Genomic DNA, 19,590 nt, shown 5'->3' with positions numbered 1-19,590 from the left:
GCCTAAAACGTTTGGAATGACAGAAATGGCTAAAGGGTACTTTCCACACTTTTTCAATACGGAAGCCAATCAACATGCCGTTCTACCCCATTTGCCTGAGGCTCACTATTACGACCCCGACAACATGCGTACCGAACAACGAGAAGCTTTCTACACTTGGTACCAGGCTCACGCCTCTGACCCTTTCGACTTTCAGGAAGAAATGCTAAAGTATTGTCGTTCCGACGTGGACATTTTACGGCGTTGCTGTGGAAAATTTCGAGAACTGTTCATGGAACACGGAGGGGTCGATGCTTTGAAAGAAGCTTGCACCATTGCCAAAGCGTGTTCCTTAGTGTACCGACAACGATTCATGCCTGAAAACACCGTGGCTGTCATCAGCCCTCAAACGACCCACTATGTCAAGCGTCAATACTCGGTCAAAGCCCTACGTTGGTTACATTACTTGTGCGACAAGGAAGACAAATGGATTCAGCATGCCCGCAACGGAGGAAACGAAAAGACCATCGGAACGTATTCGGTCGATCGGTCGATGGCTGGGACTTAGAAAACCCCAAGATCGTGTACGAGTTTAACGGTTGCTTATTTCATGGATGTCCCGTCTGTTACCTTACCGTGACACTAAAAATCAGTTTTTGCAACGAACCATGGAAGACTTGTACCAGAACACTTGTCAGCGACGCCTAAAGTTAGAACAGCAAGGATACCAAGTGGTGAAAATGTGGGAACACGAGTACGATCACCGTTTGAAAACCGATCCCGAGTTTAAACGCCTCGTGGAAAGTTACCAGTTCATGGACCCGTTGAACCCGAGGGATAGCTTGTACGGAGGAAGGACCAATGCCACCTGTTTGCTGTACCAAGCCGACGAAGAGAAAGGAGAAGAAATCAAATACTTGGACGTGTGTTCGCTGTATCCATACGTGTGCAAATATTGTCGCTTTCCCGTAGGGCACCCGCAATTGCTGACGGAACACATCGACCTGAAAAACATTCGACAATACGAAGGCTTGATCAAGTGTAAAGTTTTGCCTCCCACGAACCTATACCATCCCGTCTTACCTCACCATTGTCAAGGCAAACTGATGTTTCCATTGTGCCGTACTTGTGCCGAAACGTGCAACCAGGACCAACCTTGCCATCACAGCCAGGAAGAACGGGCCTTGACGGGAACCTGGGTCAGCGTGGAATTGTTCAAAGCTCTGGACATGGGATGCCAACTGTTAGAAGTGTACGAAATTTGCCACTTTCCCAAGACACAACAGTACCACAAGGGTGACCCTACTCAGAAAGGCATTTTCGCCGACTACGTGGATGCCTTTTTGAAACTGAAACAAGAAGCCAGCGGCTATCCTTCCTGGTGTCACACTCCCGAAGACCAAATACAATTCAAAGAGAAATACTACGAACAAGAAGGCATCTCTTTAGACCACATCGAAAAAAACGAAGGCAGGCGATCGTTTGCCAAAGTGATGTTAAATTGCTTGTGGGGTAAAATGGCACAACGACCGTGTTTACCCAAGACGGAATATTTGACAGAACCTTCCCGCTACTTCCAGATGATTCACGACAAAACCAAATACATGAAACACGTGGACGTCGTTCGAGAGGATTTGATCTTGGCCAATTACGAAGAAGATCTGGACTTTGTACAAGACGACCCTTTTGGAAATGTCATCATTGCGGCTTACGTGACAGCTCATGCTCGCTTAAAATTGTACGAAGCTTTAGAACTGTTAGAAGAACGCGTCCTGTACTTTGACACGGACAGTTGCATTTACATCCATCACCCGATTCAACATCACCCTGACATCGAAGGAGACCGTTTAGGAGCCTGGACAGACGAGCATCCCGACGACAAGATTCTAAGTTTCGTCAGTGGCGGCCCCAAAAATTACGGCTACGAATACCGGGACGAACAAGGAGAAGTGCACACGACGTGCAAAGTGAAAGGACTGACTCTGAATCATCGTACCAGTCGAGTGGTCAACTTTGGGGTATTGAAAGAAGCCTTGCAATCGGGAGAGGATGGAAACTTTAAAGTGACCACCTATCAACCGAACAAGATTGTACGTTTACCCACTCACCACATCGTCAGTCGACCCTTGGAAAAAGTCTATCAAATTGTATACCAGAAGCGAGTGCGACTTCCCAATCACTTTACGTTGCCGTACGGTCACGTCGGTATTGGTCTGTATATAAAAAGGAACTCTAGGCAAGATCGATAGTTCATTGTTCATTGAAGTAACTTACCATGTCGTTGACGAAGAAGAAACCAGATTGGTTTGGCTTGGACCCAAGAGGTGGCCCAGTATGCACGAGAGTTATTCAAGGAAAAAGTATATAAACTCTTGTCTTGTTTGTTTTTCGTGTCACAGGTGACATTTCTCACACAATGGCTACCTCTGCTGTCTCTGCTCCCTCTTCCTCTACTGTCAAAGTCATCGACGAACACTTAGATCGTGCCAGTTGGGAGGCTTTGTATCTTCGCCATCCCTTTAACATGCTCATTGCTGGACCTAGCGGTTCAGGCAAAACCGAATTCGTCAAACGTTTGATCGAACATAAACATCATTTGATCGATCGACCACCTCAACGGATCGTGTGGTGTTACAAAGAGTGGCAATCGGCGTACAACCTCTTGCGAGAAAGTCAAGGCGATTCCATCGTGTTTGTGGAAGGCATTCCTAAAGAAGACGACGGCATCGTCTCTGACTCCCGTCAAACCCATTTGGTCATTTTCGACGACATGTTAGGAGAAGACGAAGAAGAAATTAAACTGTGGTTCACGCGCAAAGGGCATCACCGTAATGCCAGTGTCGTTTACATCACCCAAAATTTGTTTCAACAAAGTAAAGCCCATCGCACCATCAGTCACAATGCGCATTACGTGGTCTTGTTTAAAAGCCCTCGAGATAAATCGCAAGTGCAAGTCTTAGCCAAACAGTTAGGAACACCTTGGCTGACTCAGGCGTACGACGATGCCACTCAAACGCCACACGCCTATTTACTCCTCGATTTGAAACCTACGACCCCCGAGGATTTGCGATTTCGTACCCACTTGTTTCACCACTGGTGCCAAGACGGAGGGCCTGTCCTGTACACGTTTCCGTCCTCGACTTCATTTCACTCCCCATCATAAAATCTATAAAAACCTCAAACCCTTTTTCGTCTGTCTCACACAGTGTGAACATGACATCCCTTCAGTCGCATCTTCCCGTCAAATTGATTCGTGCCTTGTATGGCATCAGTCGAGAAAAAAATCCACAAACACGAGCTCGTGTCTTAGAAGCTAGTCTCAAAGAAGTCTTACGATGGTTCACGGTGACGGCACGTCAATTACTCCAAGGAATCATTCAGATTCCTCATCAAACCAAACGCTTTTTCGATCGAAACAAAGTCGCTTTGGTCCAACTGGCCGATCCCCGCATCGACACTCAAACCAAAAAACAAATCATTTTGAAACCTGAAGGGAGCGGTACTCTAGGAGGGGTCATCATTCGCTCACTCTTAAGATGGGATCCTAATGCCCCCAAAGTTATACCCAAGACAAAAGTCCAACGAAGCCCCAAGAAGAAAAAGACCAGGTCCCCAAGGAGAACTTCTCCAGTGGCAGGACTCTCCTCTTACCAGACACCACCACCACCCCGGAAAAAGAAAAGAAGCCCCCAGAAAAAGAAACAGAAAAAAAGTCCACAGAAAAAGAAAAGTCCACAGAAGAAAACTAGTCGCAAGAGAGGCACTTCGGCCAGGACGCAACCTTACACTCGCAAACCACGATCTGCCACGGCAGTGACTGCGTCTCCGGCATCCTCACGTTTCTCCACTTCTCCGTTAATGACACCAGGAACTGAAGAGTACTTGGAGACGTTGATCACACCAAGAACTTCTCCGTTGATGACCCCCAAAAGAACTTCTCCAGTGGCAGGACCCTCCAATTTAGTGGCAGTGGCTGCTGCTCACAAAGTACCTTCTCCCAAAATCAAAGTCCATGAAAGATCGGGCATGTTACAAAGTTTACTGGATTTGTCCAAGCAAGAACTGGCTCGATTTAGTCCGTTACGTACCCCTGCACGACGTGTCATGCCTGTCCTCAAACTGATACGACGTCAAGACAATCAGTGGCGACGCGTTCCAGTATAAAAAAGGCCTGTGACCGAGTAGGGTATCAGTGTTTTTTTGGTGCTCCTGAAGATTCAAAGATGTCACCCTCCAGAAAACCCCAAGGAAAGAAAAGGAAAGGACTGCCACCACGTTTAGCCAAACATGGGGACATGTTATCTGTCCTGTCCAAAGCTTCTCCACCCCTACGAAAAAAACTCATTCAAACGGCCTCCAAAGAGGTCATCGATACCGTGTGCGAATGTTGTTTGAACGTTTTGAAAGGCACGATCCCTTTGTCCAAACACCAGAAACAATGCTTAGGCAAACATCGTCACGTTCTTCGCCAAATGGTTCAAAAGAAAATTCCCATTCGTCAAAAAAAGATGTTGGTCCAACGTGGAGGCATCTTGCCTCTCTTGTTAGGCCCCATACTGAAGGGAGTCTTGGGAACCATGTTGGGAGGACTAGTGGGAGCAAGATAAAAAGGCCTTCGGAAGTCCCAAGATCTCAGAATCGACCCCTGACAACCCCATGGAAGGACGAAAACTAGCTTTAGTGCCTTACAAACGATGGATGGAATACCATCGGTGGCAAGAACAACGCACCCCGCATTTACCTCCCAATCCCAATTTGAGCGAGATGTCCCAGTTACAACACGAATTGCAGTCCTTGATGGATCGCCAAGATTTGTCCGAAACAGAAAAATCGCAGAAGTACGGTCAACTCTTGCAACGACTGCAACTCTTTCACCAGAAAGCTTTAGACGAAACAGCTCTACCCACTCTAAAAGATTTTAAGACCTTGATGAAAGTCCAGCACCATCACCAGTACCAGTACCAGTACCAGTACCACCAGTACCAGTGACCAAGACAGAAAAAAGAAAAGAAGAAGAAGCGTTTCAAACTCCACCAGAAAAAGTACGCAAGTTAACAACACCACCTACCTCCAGAATTGGATTGATTAAAAAGATGATGGCCACCCCTTCTTCATCACAAGAGAAAAAGAAAGTGAAGACAGAAGTGAAGACAGAAGTGAAACAAGAACCGATATCCCCCGCTCAGACATCCTCCTCTTCAACACCTATTGCCGGCCGCACACGCAAAGCATTGCAATCCAAGAAAGTACCCCAAGGGAAAAAGAGTAGCATCCTCCAAGAGTGGGTGTCTTATTAACACACCAACCAACACAAAAAAATGGAAAAAGTCTTAGCCAGCATTTACTACGATCCCTCCCATCCTGCAGGTTACGCAGGAGTTCAAAAATTGTATCGTGCTGCCAAAACTCGACTGAAAAGTCTCCGTTTACCTCAAGTGCAACGATTTTTACAAGAACAAGCTAGCTACACTTTACACAAACCCATTCGACGCAAGTTTGCCAGAAGTCGCACCCGAGTGGAAGGCATCGATCATCAATGGCAAGCCGATTTAGCCGATGTCTCTCATTTGGCCAGCTACAATCGTGGCTACAAATATTTGTTTTGTGTCATCGACGTCTTTTCCAAATTTGCCTGGGTCGTGCCCTTGACTTCCAAATCGAGCAGCGAGTTAGTGCGAGCCCTGCAACTGGTGTTGAAACAAAGCGGTCGTCACCCTCTTCGATGGCAAACGGACAAAGGCACCGAATTTCTGAACCAAGCTTTCCAAAAAGAATTAAAGAAACGTGACATTCATTTTTTTACCACCGAGAATCCCGAAACCAAAGCCAGCATCGTGGAACGTTTTCAACGCACTTTGAAAGAACGCATGTGGAAATATTTTACGCATCACCACACTCTGAAGTACATTGACATCTTACCGCACCTGGTGCAAGCGTACAACCAATCTTACCATCGAAGCATCGGACGTGCCCCGCAAGACGTGACTCCCGACAACGAAGTGTTGGTGTTTGAGCGTCTGTTTGGTACGTCCCCGACGAGGGCTGTCCCCAAGAAAAGTGGAGTGTTGGCCGTAGGAGATTGGGTGCGCATTGGCAAAACCAAACGCACTTTCGACAAAGGTTGCTTACCTAACTGGACGACCGAATTGTTTCGCGTCACTGGACGAGTGCATGGCCGTCATCCTGCCGTCTATAAATTGGAAGACATGAACGGAGAAGTGCTCAAAGGAACGTTTTATTTGCCCGAGTTACAACGCGTCACCAAAAAAGAAGACGACGTGTACGACATCGAAAGCATTCTCGAACGCAGAACCCGTAAAGTGGGCAAACGACGTGTCAAAGAAGTCAAAGTACGTTGGAAAGGATATCCACCCAGTTTTGATTCTTGGATCGACGCTTCGCAAGTCATCGACTATAAAAAGAAGTGACCATCATGCCCTTTCACACAGCAGACGCAGCTACGTCGACCACTCCTCCTTCACCTAGTTCTTCTGTGCAAGATTTACAAAAACAACCCTTGTGGGTGTGGTGTGGAGAACGTGTGCCTAAAACGCAAATCGTCTTTTTCTGCCAAATCTTCGTGGTGTATTGTGTCATCGGGACAGCCATTGCCAATTTGAGTTTGCAACAAGGAGACAAACAATTGTGGACCATTTTATTGAGCAGTTGCATCGGTTACCTGCTTCCTAATCCCTCCCTGAAATTCACCTCGAACGGGAACCCCGGGAACCTTGTGTCCAGTGCCAGTGCCAGTCACCACTTCAACCACAACCAGAACCCCATTTTAGACGGAGACACGCTTCTGACGTCCAGTAACCCCTCGGACAGCCACAGAACTCTGGAATTATGAGTCACCAAAACCAATTTTACTTAACTTTACCCAGTGACAGTTCCATGGAGGTGTTTCCCAAGAACACGTTGTGCTGTTACACGGCCAAATTACCTCAGGCCATCCAGTTAGATCACGAAGCCCATTGGGAAGTGGCTTTAGTAGAAATGATTCACCCGACCCAAGTCCTCAATGTCCTTCCCAATCAAAATTTTTTTGATGTGGAAGTTCATGACGAGCAAATGCAACAGTGGATGGATAGCAATGTCAAATATGACAAGAAAACCCGTACACAAAATCAAAAGTACAGCACCTATCACTTGTTCATTCCCCCAGGCTATTATTTTAGTGGTCAACATTTGGTTAGCACCATAGCCTCCAGGTTTAATGTCGTGTTTCTGAAAGCTTTGGAGCATGTCAACAAAAGTGTCACCATGGAGTACCACAAAGCAGCTCGTCGCTTCTTGATGAAATTTGAACGAAGTAAAATCGTGTCCATTTTATTTTGTCCTGAATTGTTTGACATGTTGGGCGGAGACATGGACATGAGAAAGGCCATGCTCAAGAAAAACGAATTACCCATCGTTTACGACAACGAATCTTTTAGCAAGTTATTTCGTGCCCCGGTAGAACTGAACCAAGGACTGAATTTGATGTTCGTGTATTCCGATGTGGTGGAGTACAACGTGGTGGGACACACCTCCGTACCGTTACTGCGTGTCATTCCTTTCAAAGTAGATTCTGTCACGAACGCTGACGAGGAAGGTGGAAACACTTACCACGTCCACCGCGAATTTGTTCATCCTCACTATTTGCCTGTCAGTAAGTCGTATTTGGACACGGTCAACATTGCTATAAAAGGAGATCTGGGACAAAATATTCCATTCACCAAAGGAAAAGTTACGGTGAAACTCCATTTTCGTAAACGGTTCTCTCACGACTCGTAAGTAAGTCATGTATCCAGTGTACCGAGGGGTTGCTCGACAGCGAGGACACGGCTTAGGAGACATGTTAAAATCGGCCTTTCGTTCGGTGGCCCCAGTGTTGAAACCGATGGTGACACGCGGATTGCACGCCTTGAAAGATGCGGCACTGACGCAAGGCAAAGAATTTCTCCAAAATGTCATCATCGACAAACAAAACCCTAAAGAAGCCTTCATGAGGGCAGGCAAAAATGTCTTGCTGCAAACGGGCAAAGACATTTTAGGCCAACGAGAGACACCTATAAATGCCCTGCACGCTACCGAGTCAGGCATTCAGCAAGGACAAGGCAGAAAGAGACGACGAAGAAAACACCCTTTCACCAGACTTCAAGCGTTAAAGGCCAAGAAAAGAAGAACCGTTGGAGACTTAGACGTTTTCGATTATTGAGAAAAGAGACAAAAAAAATGATGCACCGAGAATCTTGCGCTTGTTCCAAGACGGAACTGGACCTGTTTGCCATGCCCCCCACGATGATGACGATGCAAGAATCCCAATGGGTGGAATTTCACCCCGTCTCCTCACTGACCGATTCCGCTCCCATCGAGTTTGAAATCAAAGGACAGCCCGAAGATTACATCGATCTGAATAGCAGTTACTTGTACCTGAAAGTCAAAATTCTAGATAAGACTGGAGGTCCTATAGACGATGAAGCAGTAGCTCCCGTCAACAATTTCATGCATTCATTGTTCAGTGGAGTGGACTTGTACTTGAATAACAAACTGGTCAGTAGCAGCATGGATACTTACCCTTATCGTGCCTACCTGGAAAATCTCTTGACGTACGGAATAGATGCCAAGAACACTCATCTCAATGCCTGTGTGGTATGGGAAGCTGACGAACCTACCAAGTTTGAAATATTGGAAACTGATGAAAAGAAAGACAACAATGATGGATTTGTAGAACGAAGAAAGAGAATCACGGGAGTCGACACAAGTTTAGAACTGATGGATCGTTTGCATTTGGACATGTGGTTGCAAGAAAAGTATTTGCTGAACGGGGTGGATGTCCGCCTGAGACTGAATCGTAGCAGTGCCGCTTTCCATTTGATGGCTGATAGTGACGGTTACAAAACCAAAATCCAAGAAGCCAGACTCTACGTACGCCGTGTGGAAGTGTTACCTAAAGTGGGAAACGACATCAGTCAGACGTTGAGCAGAACGACCGCCAAGTATCCCATACGACGTGTGGAAGTGAAAACCTTCACCATTCCCAAGGGACAGCGATCCATGATCGAAGATCATCTGTTCCAAGGACAGTTACCCAAACGTTTGATCGTTGGTATCGTCGAGAATACAGCCTTCAACGGAGCTGCCGAAAAAAATCCTTTCTACTTTCAACACTTTGGCGTGTCCAAAATCGAAGTCAGTCGCGATGTCAAAACCTTGTGTACCCGACCGTTTGAACCTGACTTTGCCAAGAAGAATTACTTGAGATCGTACTTGTCCTTGTACGAAGCCACTGGATAGTTAGGAACCAATACCAGTCACGGTATTACGTACGAGGATTATGCAGGAGGCTATGCTTTGTGGGCTTTCGATTTCACTCCTGACCAAGGCAGCGACGAGGGACATTTCCACCCTATAAAATCCGGCCAGATTCGTGTGGAAATTCAGTTTAAAGACCGAGACCCTGATGAAACGGTGAACGTCATCCTGTATGCAGAATTCGATAATACGATAGAAATCAACAGTTTGAGAGAAGTTATTCTAGATTACTAGAAACCATGGAAGACTGTTGTCCCTCTTTACCTAGTGGAGAAACTTTGGACATGAAATGTTGGATTATTGTTAAAATGTTAGAGTTGTTGTTTAGTGTTAAGTGATTTTTGAATAAAAAATGTTGTGTTTTGAAAAAAAATGCCTTTGTCTTTTGTTTAGCTATAAGAATGTTGGATTGATGCTCTTTCATTTCTTACTATCCCTCCCATAACACTCACTGAACATTGCGGCTCGAAAACCGTGTGGGGGATGTTTTCCTTCACGTCCGAGCTTTGACTTTAAGAACCGGGGTTGTTTCCAGTCTAACCATCCATTGTCGACTCATCCTCCTAAGAAGATGTGTTCCAAACTAGCTAAACTCAACGAAGCCTACGTGAATTTGCATAGGGTCAGACACAGTCTGATACCGAAGCCAGAAGAAATAGAGAATGTGAGAATGTTAAAAATCACTGAAGACCTGATAGAAGAGCTCTTCAGAGAAGAAATGAACAGGGAGAAAGAAGAATGGACGGAGAAGTACAGACTTCAGAGACAGCAGCAACAGCAGCAACAACAACAACAGCAGCAGCAACCTGAAGCTGACAGAGGCTTTGTCGATTGTCGTATCGACACCAAAGAGTTCTTCTTCTCTTTTCGAAGAAGCAGACCTATCGCCAGAAAGTCTATCCTCAGAGGACATCGCATTCTTAGAAACTAAAAAACGATTGCCATAGCAAACAAAAAAACAGCCCTTTTCAGGGCTACCCAATACTCTAGAAAAGAAATAACGATCGATTTGCCAATGTGTGTAGGTAGAGTAGTGTGAATATAAACACTAACTCTTTTTCAAAAAAATGTGAGGGGATGTGTTTGTGTATAGGATTGTGTGTTTGTGTGTTTGTAAGTGATCAAGTAGGTTGGTGTGGATAGTAGATTAAAATCATGTCTTTTTTGGTGTTTGAGGTGTAGATTTGGGGTTAGATTGGATTGCTTTGCGTATGTAAATAGTCTATTGAAGTGATTTATAAAAATTTTTTACAATAGTGATGGGTAGCATAAAAAAGTGAGTGAGTGTTTCTTTTAGGTCCGCGCGTTGTTGTTTTTTGGTCATGATCTAGGTAAGATGAATTTTATGTTTTTAGGGGGATGTTTTCCTTCACGTCCGCGCTTTCAGTATAAATTAAAACTAATCGTCAGTTGGGCCCATCGTCGACCTGTTAACAGCAAGACAATGAATACAAGGATTGTGAAGCTGCTAGAACTCCAGATGCACCTGGAATATGCCAGGCGTATAGTAAACGAACTATCAGCGGAGGCTATCGTAGAAGAAGCAAGAATAAAGAAGGAAGAGGAGGAGAGAAGAGAGAGGGAAGAAGAGGAAAAGAAAATAGGAGAGAGGATGTCATACAATATTCCCGAGACAGAGGATTGGGGTGCTGAAGCGAATCATCCCGCCTCTGCACTCTCAAGACAAAAAGTAAAAAGAGACTGGAGTCAAAGATGTGTGTGTGGCGCCAGGCCTGGAAGGTGCCACCATTAGATAGGTGCATCTGGAGTTCAAAAAACAGCCCTTTTAAGGGCTACCCAATACTCTAGAAAAGAAATAACTATTAATTTGCCAATGTGTGTAGGTAGAGTAGTGTGAATATAAACACTAACTCTTTTTGAAAAAAATATGAGGGTATGTGTTTGTGTGTTTGTGTTTGTAAGAGCTCAGGTATGTTTGTGTGAATAGTAAATTATGGGTTTGTTTATTGTTTCTTAGCGTATGTGGATAGTATAGTTTTGGTTTTATTATTTGAAATGAGAAAGTAGGGGATGTTTTCCTTCACGTCCGCGCGTTGTTTGGTCATGATCTAGGTAAGATCAATTTTATGTTTTTAGGGGATGTTTTCCATCACGTCCGCGCTTTTCGTATAAGAACCCACAGTATTCGTCGTTCAAACCATTCTACGGAATAAGATACAAGATGGAAGTGTCGGCGTTGTTTAATGACTTAAGAAATGTTTACTTTTGGATGATGGATGGAGAGTATACTATTGAAAGGATAGAAAGAGAATGGAGGTTGAGAAAAATCTTGACTATGTCAATGAACTACAATTAGCGAGGAAGATGATAGAGGAGATGATAGAGGAAGAAGTTAAGAGATTGAGAGGATTGATTCAACCAGAGTATGTAAGAGTAGGGACTATAAAAGAGTCTATGGACAAGGTAAAAGCAGTGAGATGCTATTTAGAAGAGCTAGAGAAATGGTCAGAGTGGAAGTTCGTGAAAAGGGGCATTGAACAACTAAAGAAAGCGGAAGAAAAGATGAAAAAAGATAATAGAGGAAGAAGTGCAGAAAATTAAGGACAGGTGGGCAAAAGATAGAAAAGAACAAGAGAATAGAAAGAAAAAAGAAGAATATGAGAGACTGAACAATAACTGGAGAAAAATCCAACAGAAGTTCCGAGCCATGGGGCACCCGGACTGGATACCGGAAAATGAAAAGAAGAAGAAAAAAGGAATTTGGGGAAAGATTAGGGGCTGCATGAGTAAATGGAGGAAATAGAAGAAAGCCAAAGGCCCTTTTCAGGGCCAGCCATATTTCTCGAAAAGAGATAGCCTTTCAATTGCCTACCCCTTTTTTGAAAAAAAATTTAAAAAAAAAAAAAAAAAATCCCCTTGTCCCTAAACAAGCCGAAGCTCTATTCCCCATGTTAAATTCCCCTTGTACGTAAAGTGGCCCACGATTTATTCCCATGTTAATTCCCCTTGTACGTAGATTTGCCCACGATTTTTCTCCATGTTAAATTTCCATTGAGGCTAGAGTGTCCCAGGGGTCTCTGTAATGCTAATTCCCATTGAGGCTAGGGTATCCCCATTTACTACTTGTGCTTTTTTCCTTATATGATGTGCAAACTTCTTTATACGCTGTGCTTTCGTCCTTATATGATGTGCAAATTCTTTTATATGCGGTGATTTCGTCCTTATATGACGTGCAAACTTCTTTATATGATGTGCTTTTGTACTTATATATGATGTGCAAACTTCTTTATATGATGTGCTTTCGTCCTTATATGATGTGCAAATTTCTTTATATGATGTGCTTTTGACCTTATATATGATGTGCAAACTTCTTTACATGCTATGCTTTCGTCCTTATATGATGTGCAAACTTCTTTATATGATGTGCTTTTGTACTTATAAGATGTGAAAACTTCTTTATATGCGGTGCTTTCGTCCTTATATGATGTGCAAACTTCTTTATATGATGTGCTTTTGAACTTATATATATGATGTGCAAACTTCTTTATATGATGTGCTTTTGTCCTTATATATGATGTGTAAACTTCTTTACATGCGATGCTTTCGTCCTTATATGATGTGCAAACTTCTTTATATGATGTGCTTTTGTACTTATATATGATGTGCCAACATCTTTATATGATGTGATTTTGTATTTATATATGATGTGCAAACTTCTTTACATGCGGTGCTTTCGTCCTTATATGATGTGCAACTTCTTTATATGATGTGCTTTTGACCTTATATATGATGTGCAAACTTCTTTATATGATGTGCTTTTGTACATATATATGATGTGCAAACATCTTTATATGATGTGCTTTTGTCCTTATATATGATGTGCAAACTTCTTTTCATGCGGTGCTATCGTCCTTATATGATGTGCAAACTTCTTTATATGATGTGCTTTTGAACTTATATATGATGTGCAAACTTCTTTATATGATGTGCTTTTGAACTTATATATGATGTGCAAACTTCTTTATATGATGTGCTTTTGAACTTATATATGATGTGCAAACTTCTTTATATGATGTGCTTTTGAACTTATATATGATGTGCAAACTTCGTTATATGATGTGCTTTTGAACTTATATATGATGTGCAAACTTCTTTATATGATGTGCTTTTGAACTTATATATGATGTGCAAACTTCTTTACATGCGGTGCTTTCGTCCTTATACGATGTGCAAACGTCTTTATATGATGTGCTTTCGTCCTTATATGATGTGCAAACTTCTTTACATGATGTGCTTTTGTACTTATATATGATGTGCAAACTTCTTTACATGCTGTGCTTTAGTCCTTATGTGATGTGCAAACGTCTTTATATGATGTGCTTTCGTCCTTATATGATGTGCAAACTTCTTTACATGATGTGCTTTTGTACTTATATATGATGTGCAAACTTCTTTACATGCGGTGCTTTCGTCCTTATATGATGTGCAAACGTCTTTATATGATGTGCTTTTGTCCTTATATGATGTGCAAACGTCTTTATATGATGTGCTTTTGTCCTTATATGATGTGCAAACTTCTTTATATGATGTGCTTTTGTCCTTATATGATGTGCAAACTTCTTTATATGATGTGCTTTTGTACTTATATATGATGTGCAAACTTCTTTATATGATGTGCTTTTGTACTTATATATGATGTGCAAACTTCTTTTCATGCGGTGCTTTCGTCCTTATATGATGTGCAAACTTCTTTATATGATGTGCTTTTGTACTTATATATGATGTGCAAACTTCTTTATATGATGTGCTTTTGTACTTATATATGATGTGCAAACTTCTTTTCATGCGGTGCTTTCGTCCTTATATGATGTGCAAACTTCTTTATATGATGTGCTTTTGTCCTTATATATGATGTGCAAACTTTTTTCATGCGGTGCTATCGTCCTTATATGATGTGCAAACTTCTTTATATGATGTGCTTTTGAACTTATATATGATGTGCAAACTTCTTTACATGCGGTGCTTTCGTCCTTATACGATGTGCAAACGTCTTTATATGATGTGCTTTCGTCCTTATATGATGTGCAAACTTCTTTACATGATGTGCTTTTGTACTTATATATGATGTGCAAACTTCTTTACATGCGGTGCTTTCGTCCTTATGTGATGTGCAAACGTCTTTATATGATGTGCTTTCGTCCTTATATGATGTGCAAACGTCTTTATATGATGTGCTTTTGTCCTTATATGATGTGCAAACTTCTTTATATGATGTGCTTTTGTCCTCATATGATGTGCAAACTTCTTTATATGATGTGCTTTTGTACTTATATATGATGTGCAAACTTCTTTATATGATGTGCTTTTGTCCTTATATGATGTGCAAACTTCTTTATATGATGTGCTTTTATCCTTATATGATGTGTAAACTTCTTTACATGATGTGCTTTTGTACTTATATATGATGTGCAAACTTCTTTACATGCGGTGCTTTCGTCCTTATATGATGTGCAAACGTCTTTATATGATGTGCTTTTGTCCTTATATGATGTGCAAACTTCTTTACATGATGTGCTTTTGTACTTATATATGATGTGCAAACTTCTTTACATGCGGTGCTTTCGTCCTTATATGATGTGCAAACGTCTTTATATGATGTGCTTTTGTCCTTATATGATGTGCAAACTTCTTTATATGATGTGCTTTTGTCCTTATATGATGTGCAAACTTCTTTATATGATGTGCTTTTGTACTTATATATGATGTGCAAACTTCTTTATATGATGTGCTTTTGTACTTATATATGATGTGCAAACTTCTTTTCATGCGGTGCTTTCGTCCTTATATGATGTGCAAACTTCTTTATATGATGTGCTTTTGTACTTATATATGATGTGCAAACTTCTTTATATGATGTGCTTTTGTACTCATATATGATGTGCAAACTTCTTTTCATGCGGTGCTTTCGTCCTTATATGATGTGCAAACTTCTTTATATGATGTGCTTTTGTCCTTATATATGATGTGCAAACTTTTTTCATGCGGTGCTATCGTCCTTATATGATGTGCAAACTTCTTTATATGATGTGCTTTTGAACTTATATATGATGTGCAAACTTCTTTACATGCGGTGCTTTCGTCCTTATACGATGTGCAAACGTCTTTATATGATGTGCTTTCGTCCTTATATGATGTGCAAACTTCTTTATATGATGTGCTTTTGTACTTATATATGATGTGCAAACTTGTTTATATGCTGTGCTTTTGTCCTTATATGATGTGCAAACTTCTTTATATGATGTGCTTTTGTACTTATATATGATGTGCAAACTTCTTTATATGATGTGCTTTTGTCCTTATATGATGTGCAAACTTCTTTATATGATGTGCTTTTGTACTTATATATGATGTGCAAACTTCTTTATATGATGTGCTTTTGTACCTATATGATGTGCAAACTTCTTTATATGATGTGTTTTTGTACTTATACATGACGTGCAAACTTCTTTATATGAAGCTTCTTTATGAGAAGGAAAAACGGAACTTTCCCAGGCGCGCGATGGGCCAAACAGTCCTTTGACAAAAATAATTTCGTCGACTTCTAATGTAAAGAGTGATCGCCACCAGTTTCTGTGACAAGTTATCTACAAACGTGAGGAATGAAAGCCTATGTGCAATCATTTTAGTACGAGAGAGTTTATAATGACGAAGGTATCTTGGTACTTATAATGTTTATCGCAAAATACATTCTCAATGAATATCATTTAATTGCATAGCAATCTTTGGTTAATAGATAACCTTACTGACATTGTTAAATATTTAACTCGGGGAGACGTGATGTTTGTGTGAAGATCATTTAAATATGACTAAAAAATATTTCATTCAGTGTCCTATGTACTAGCCATAATATTGGTGAGCATATAACCTTCTGAGTATGTGAAGATTTTATATCAAGTATTCCATCTGTGTATATTTTCTTTGGCTTGAATACATTTTGTTTTCTGTGGCACTAAATATTATTAAGTGATGATATATATCATCCCCTTGTCAAACAGGCTACGCAGTTCTACGAATCATGACATTATTTTTCATTGGTAGGTTAACCAGATTCCTCCCCAACAGAGGCGCCCGCAGAAATTTTTTCGGAAATGGGTGGATGCACACATGTAGTGGTCAGCCATAATGTATTACGCATGTAGACCAAATCATGTTTAGAGGTGACATTGGGGGTGGGGCAAGTGAACCCCCCTTGCCCCTGTGTGTAGGCCTCCATGCTCATCATACAAGTACAAAAGCACAGGATACAAAGAAGTTTGCACATCATATAAGTACAAAAGCACATCATATAATAACAGTCGTCATCTTAAGACAGCTCTTGCGTTCCATAGTAATGTCCCAACGCATAACTCTCGGACGACCATCGCATGAATATAATCCTGTGAATTAATCTTTATTTTCACCATTGCGGTCACAAAGTCTTTCTAGAGACTCCATCAGGCGGAAGTAGCCCATTTCACCAGATTCTACCCTGCAGTAAATAAGCGTTAGGGTCTAATACTCGTACCGATCACGGGTTAGAGTCTGTGTTATCTTTTAATACTACCGAATTCAGCATCCGTCTTGGCTTTAATATTGAAAGTGTGATGACGTCATCAACCGTCATTTCAACTATCCTAACTTTAACTAGATATTTCTGTTCAGAACATTTATATAAAATTATCATATGATACGATCTGAAATAAAAGGCAAATTAAATTAAACATTTTATTTTGTGAAATTACTTTGAGAGTGTTATTCATTCCGTGGCAGAATCGGCTACTTCCGCCTGATATATATATATATATATATATATATATATATATATATATATATATATATATATATATATATATATATATATATATATATATATATAGTAGCCGGTTCTGCCACGGAATGAATAACACAAAGTAATATATATATATATATATATATATATATATATATATATATATATATATATATATATATATATATATATATATATATTCTTCAATTCATCAATCCACACAATTTCCCTTGCTTAATGGCTTGGTTATGTTTATATTAGGAGTATTTGAACGTACGGAATATTTTGTTATAATTTATTTTATTTTTTTAACCACTCTGTAAATCTATTGCCAATTGATAGACAAAATTACACTCTTTATAATGATCACCTGAAGATATTTGCATGTGACGTAACATCGGTAAATGACAGCAACCTAACACTATCAGTAGAAGAAGAACGATGCTTTAGTGTTTCTCAGCTTTTGGCAAAATTAATCCCCAGCGATACTAGCAGAGTTAGGCGCACGATCAAAACCTAATCATTTTTTTTTTTTTATCGAGTCATGTTCAGTAAAGTAAATCCCTGTCTCATTACCTGCTACAATCTCAGTAAAACTTCTCTAGTGACTCTTTTCATATTTAGCATGTAGCTATTTGGTGATTTCAACAGTCTGTGTTTGATTAAATATCAAACAATGCGGCACCTATCTTGCGCCGAACTTTCTGAAGTTCCAATGTTTCTTCCGTATGTCATAAACAGCTGATGAATTAATGCCCTTGATAACATATGAATTAATGCCCTTGATAACATATGAATTAATGCCCTTGATAACATAAATATATTTCACTATGTATGGATCCTCGTCATCATTTGCTCCTTTACAGCAAGTACTTACTGCTCCAATTAAGCTCACCAAGATTTTAGACGTGAGATTAAATATTTTAATATGTATGTGTGTGTGTGTGTGTGTGTGTATATATATATATATATATATATATATATATATATATATATATATATATATATATATATATATATATATATATATATATATATATATATATATATATTTTCAATGATATTGATCTGGTGATATGCATAGAAATGTGCTTTTTGACATATTTTGTACTTAGAACAGTATTGAATCAACAAAAGCAAAATGCATTTTATTTCAGCGCTAAATTTAGAACAGCCTAATTATTTTTATTCATGCTCAGCCAAAAACATCTGTAATAATTAGTTTTGCATTTGAACGTGCCACAAACAGATAAACAGTCGCTGAAGAAGCTTTATTAAATAGACTGTATTTTCATTTTCCATCTCCAGAAACTACAATTTTCTCTACATGTACACCCGTCAACATGGCAATTTCTGGCAAAGCCTTGTACCTGTGGAACAACAGGTATCCTTTGACAGCCACAGAAGATTGTAACTGCTCCATCGAGGTCGATTCCTTCACTGCCCAAATTGAGGTCACGTCGCTGCGGATCGAACTCTTCGGAAACAGTAGCAGCTGTATACGATTTTTAGATGGTGTATGTGACACAAAAGATAAATCTTTTTGTTCAAATGTATCTGCTATCACATACACCTTTACAAGCACGAGTAATTACCTATTAATGGAATATATAAGAGGACAAATTAATGATTCTGGAAGGTATTGGATTCGATTCAAAGGTGGGTAATTAATTAATTGGGGAAATTATCTTAATTAAACTTTGACTTATTAGGGTGCAGTTGCTTTATTCTTAAATGAGAGACAAACATGAGGTACATATGTTTCATTTTCATGTTGCTAGTCAATTTAACAAACAAAAACAGTACGCGCTATATTACAACTAGAGTCGCAATCTACGTTGTAATTTCAGATGATAATGTTTGCGTTGGATAGGAGCAAAATAATTGTATCATTTTAATCGTCTGAGAGTTTCTCAACGTGAGAAAAATCAATATATGGTAGATGACTTCACTGTGTCATATGCTTCCTTGACATATCCAATCTAAATAATATGATACTTGTGATGCCTATTAGTTAGTCATTTTAACAGTTCATATTTAATTGTACATCTTATTTAATTGAAATATATATGACGTTCTCATCATCTTTGCAATTGGGACATAATGTTAGCCATGCCTTTCAGCCTTGCATTCCGTATGCATATCTTCGTAATGCACCAAATGTCTGGATTTGACCTAGTTTGGTTAGACTTAGTAACTTTTGAAGACAATCAAGAAATCGTTTTTGATATCAGGATTCACATCGAATAAAACATAATTCAGTTTTAATTTGTCCCTAATTTTCGTTGAACTTTGACTAAGGTATGGACCGTGTTGTACTTAAACACATAAAATACATCAGGAATTCTGCGTTCTTTCATTTTATTCTGAAAGATTCAATAGCCGGCAAACAAATTTAATGTTAAGCTCAAGTCTAAATTACCTCTTTATCATCCAAGTTGTTTATATCTGTTATAGTCCTTGTTTTGAAAACCGTACACTTATAACAAGAATTTCGTTAAGTTAGTTTACACACACACACACAC

The 19,590-nt window shown here is 40.2% G+C and overlaps 1 protein-coding gene across 1 annotated transcript in view; it reads left to right on the top strand.

Moving 5' to 3' along the window:
- Positions 1-19,590, top strand: part of LOC149800538 (uncharacterized) — a 45,025-nt gene that overhangs the window by 13,374 nt on the left and 12,061 nt on the right. The window contains exon 3 of the mRNA XM_089954204.1: positions 18,374-18,724. Coding sequence (XP_089810330.1) covers positions 18,374-18,724 — 351 coding nt within the window. The remainder of the gene's footprint in view (positions 1-18,373; positions 18,725-19,590) is intronic.

Source organism: Sinohyriopsis cumingii, chromosome 4 (assembly GCF_028554795.1).
Source record: "Sinohyriopsis cumingii isolate HCF-2022 chromosome 4, ASM2855479v2, whole genome shotgun sequence".
In the NCBI taxonomy this organism is placed as follows: domain Eukaryota; kingdom Metazoa; phylum Mollusca; class Bivalvia; order Unionida; family Unionidae; genus Sinohyriopsis; species Sinohyriopsis cumingii.
The sequence above is the reverse complement of the archived record's forward strand: the minus strand, read 5'-3'. Positions and strand labels throughout refer to the sequence as shown.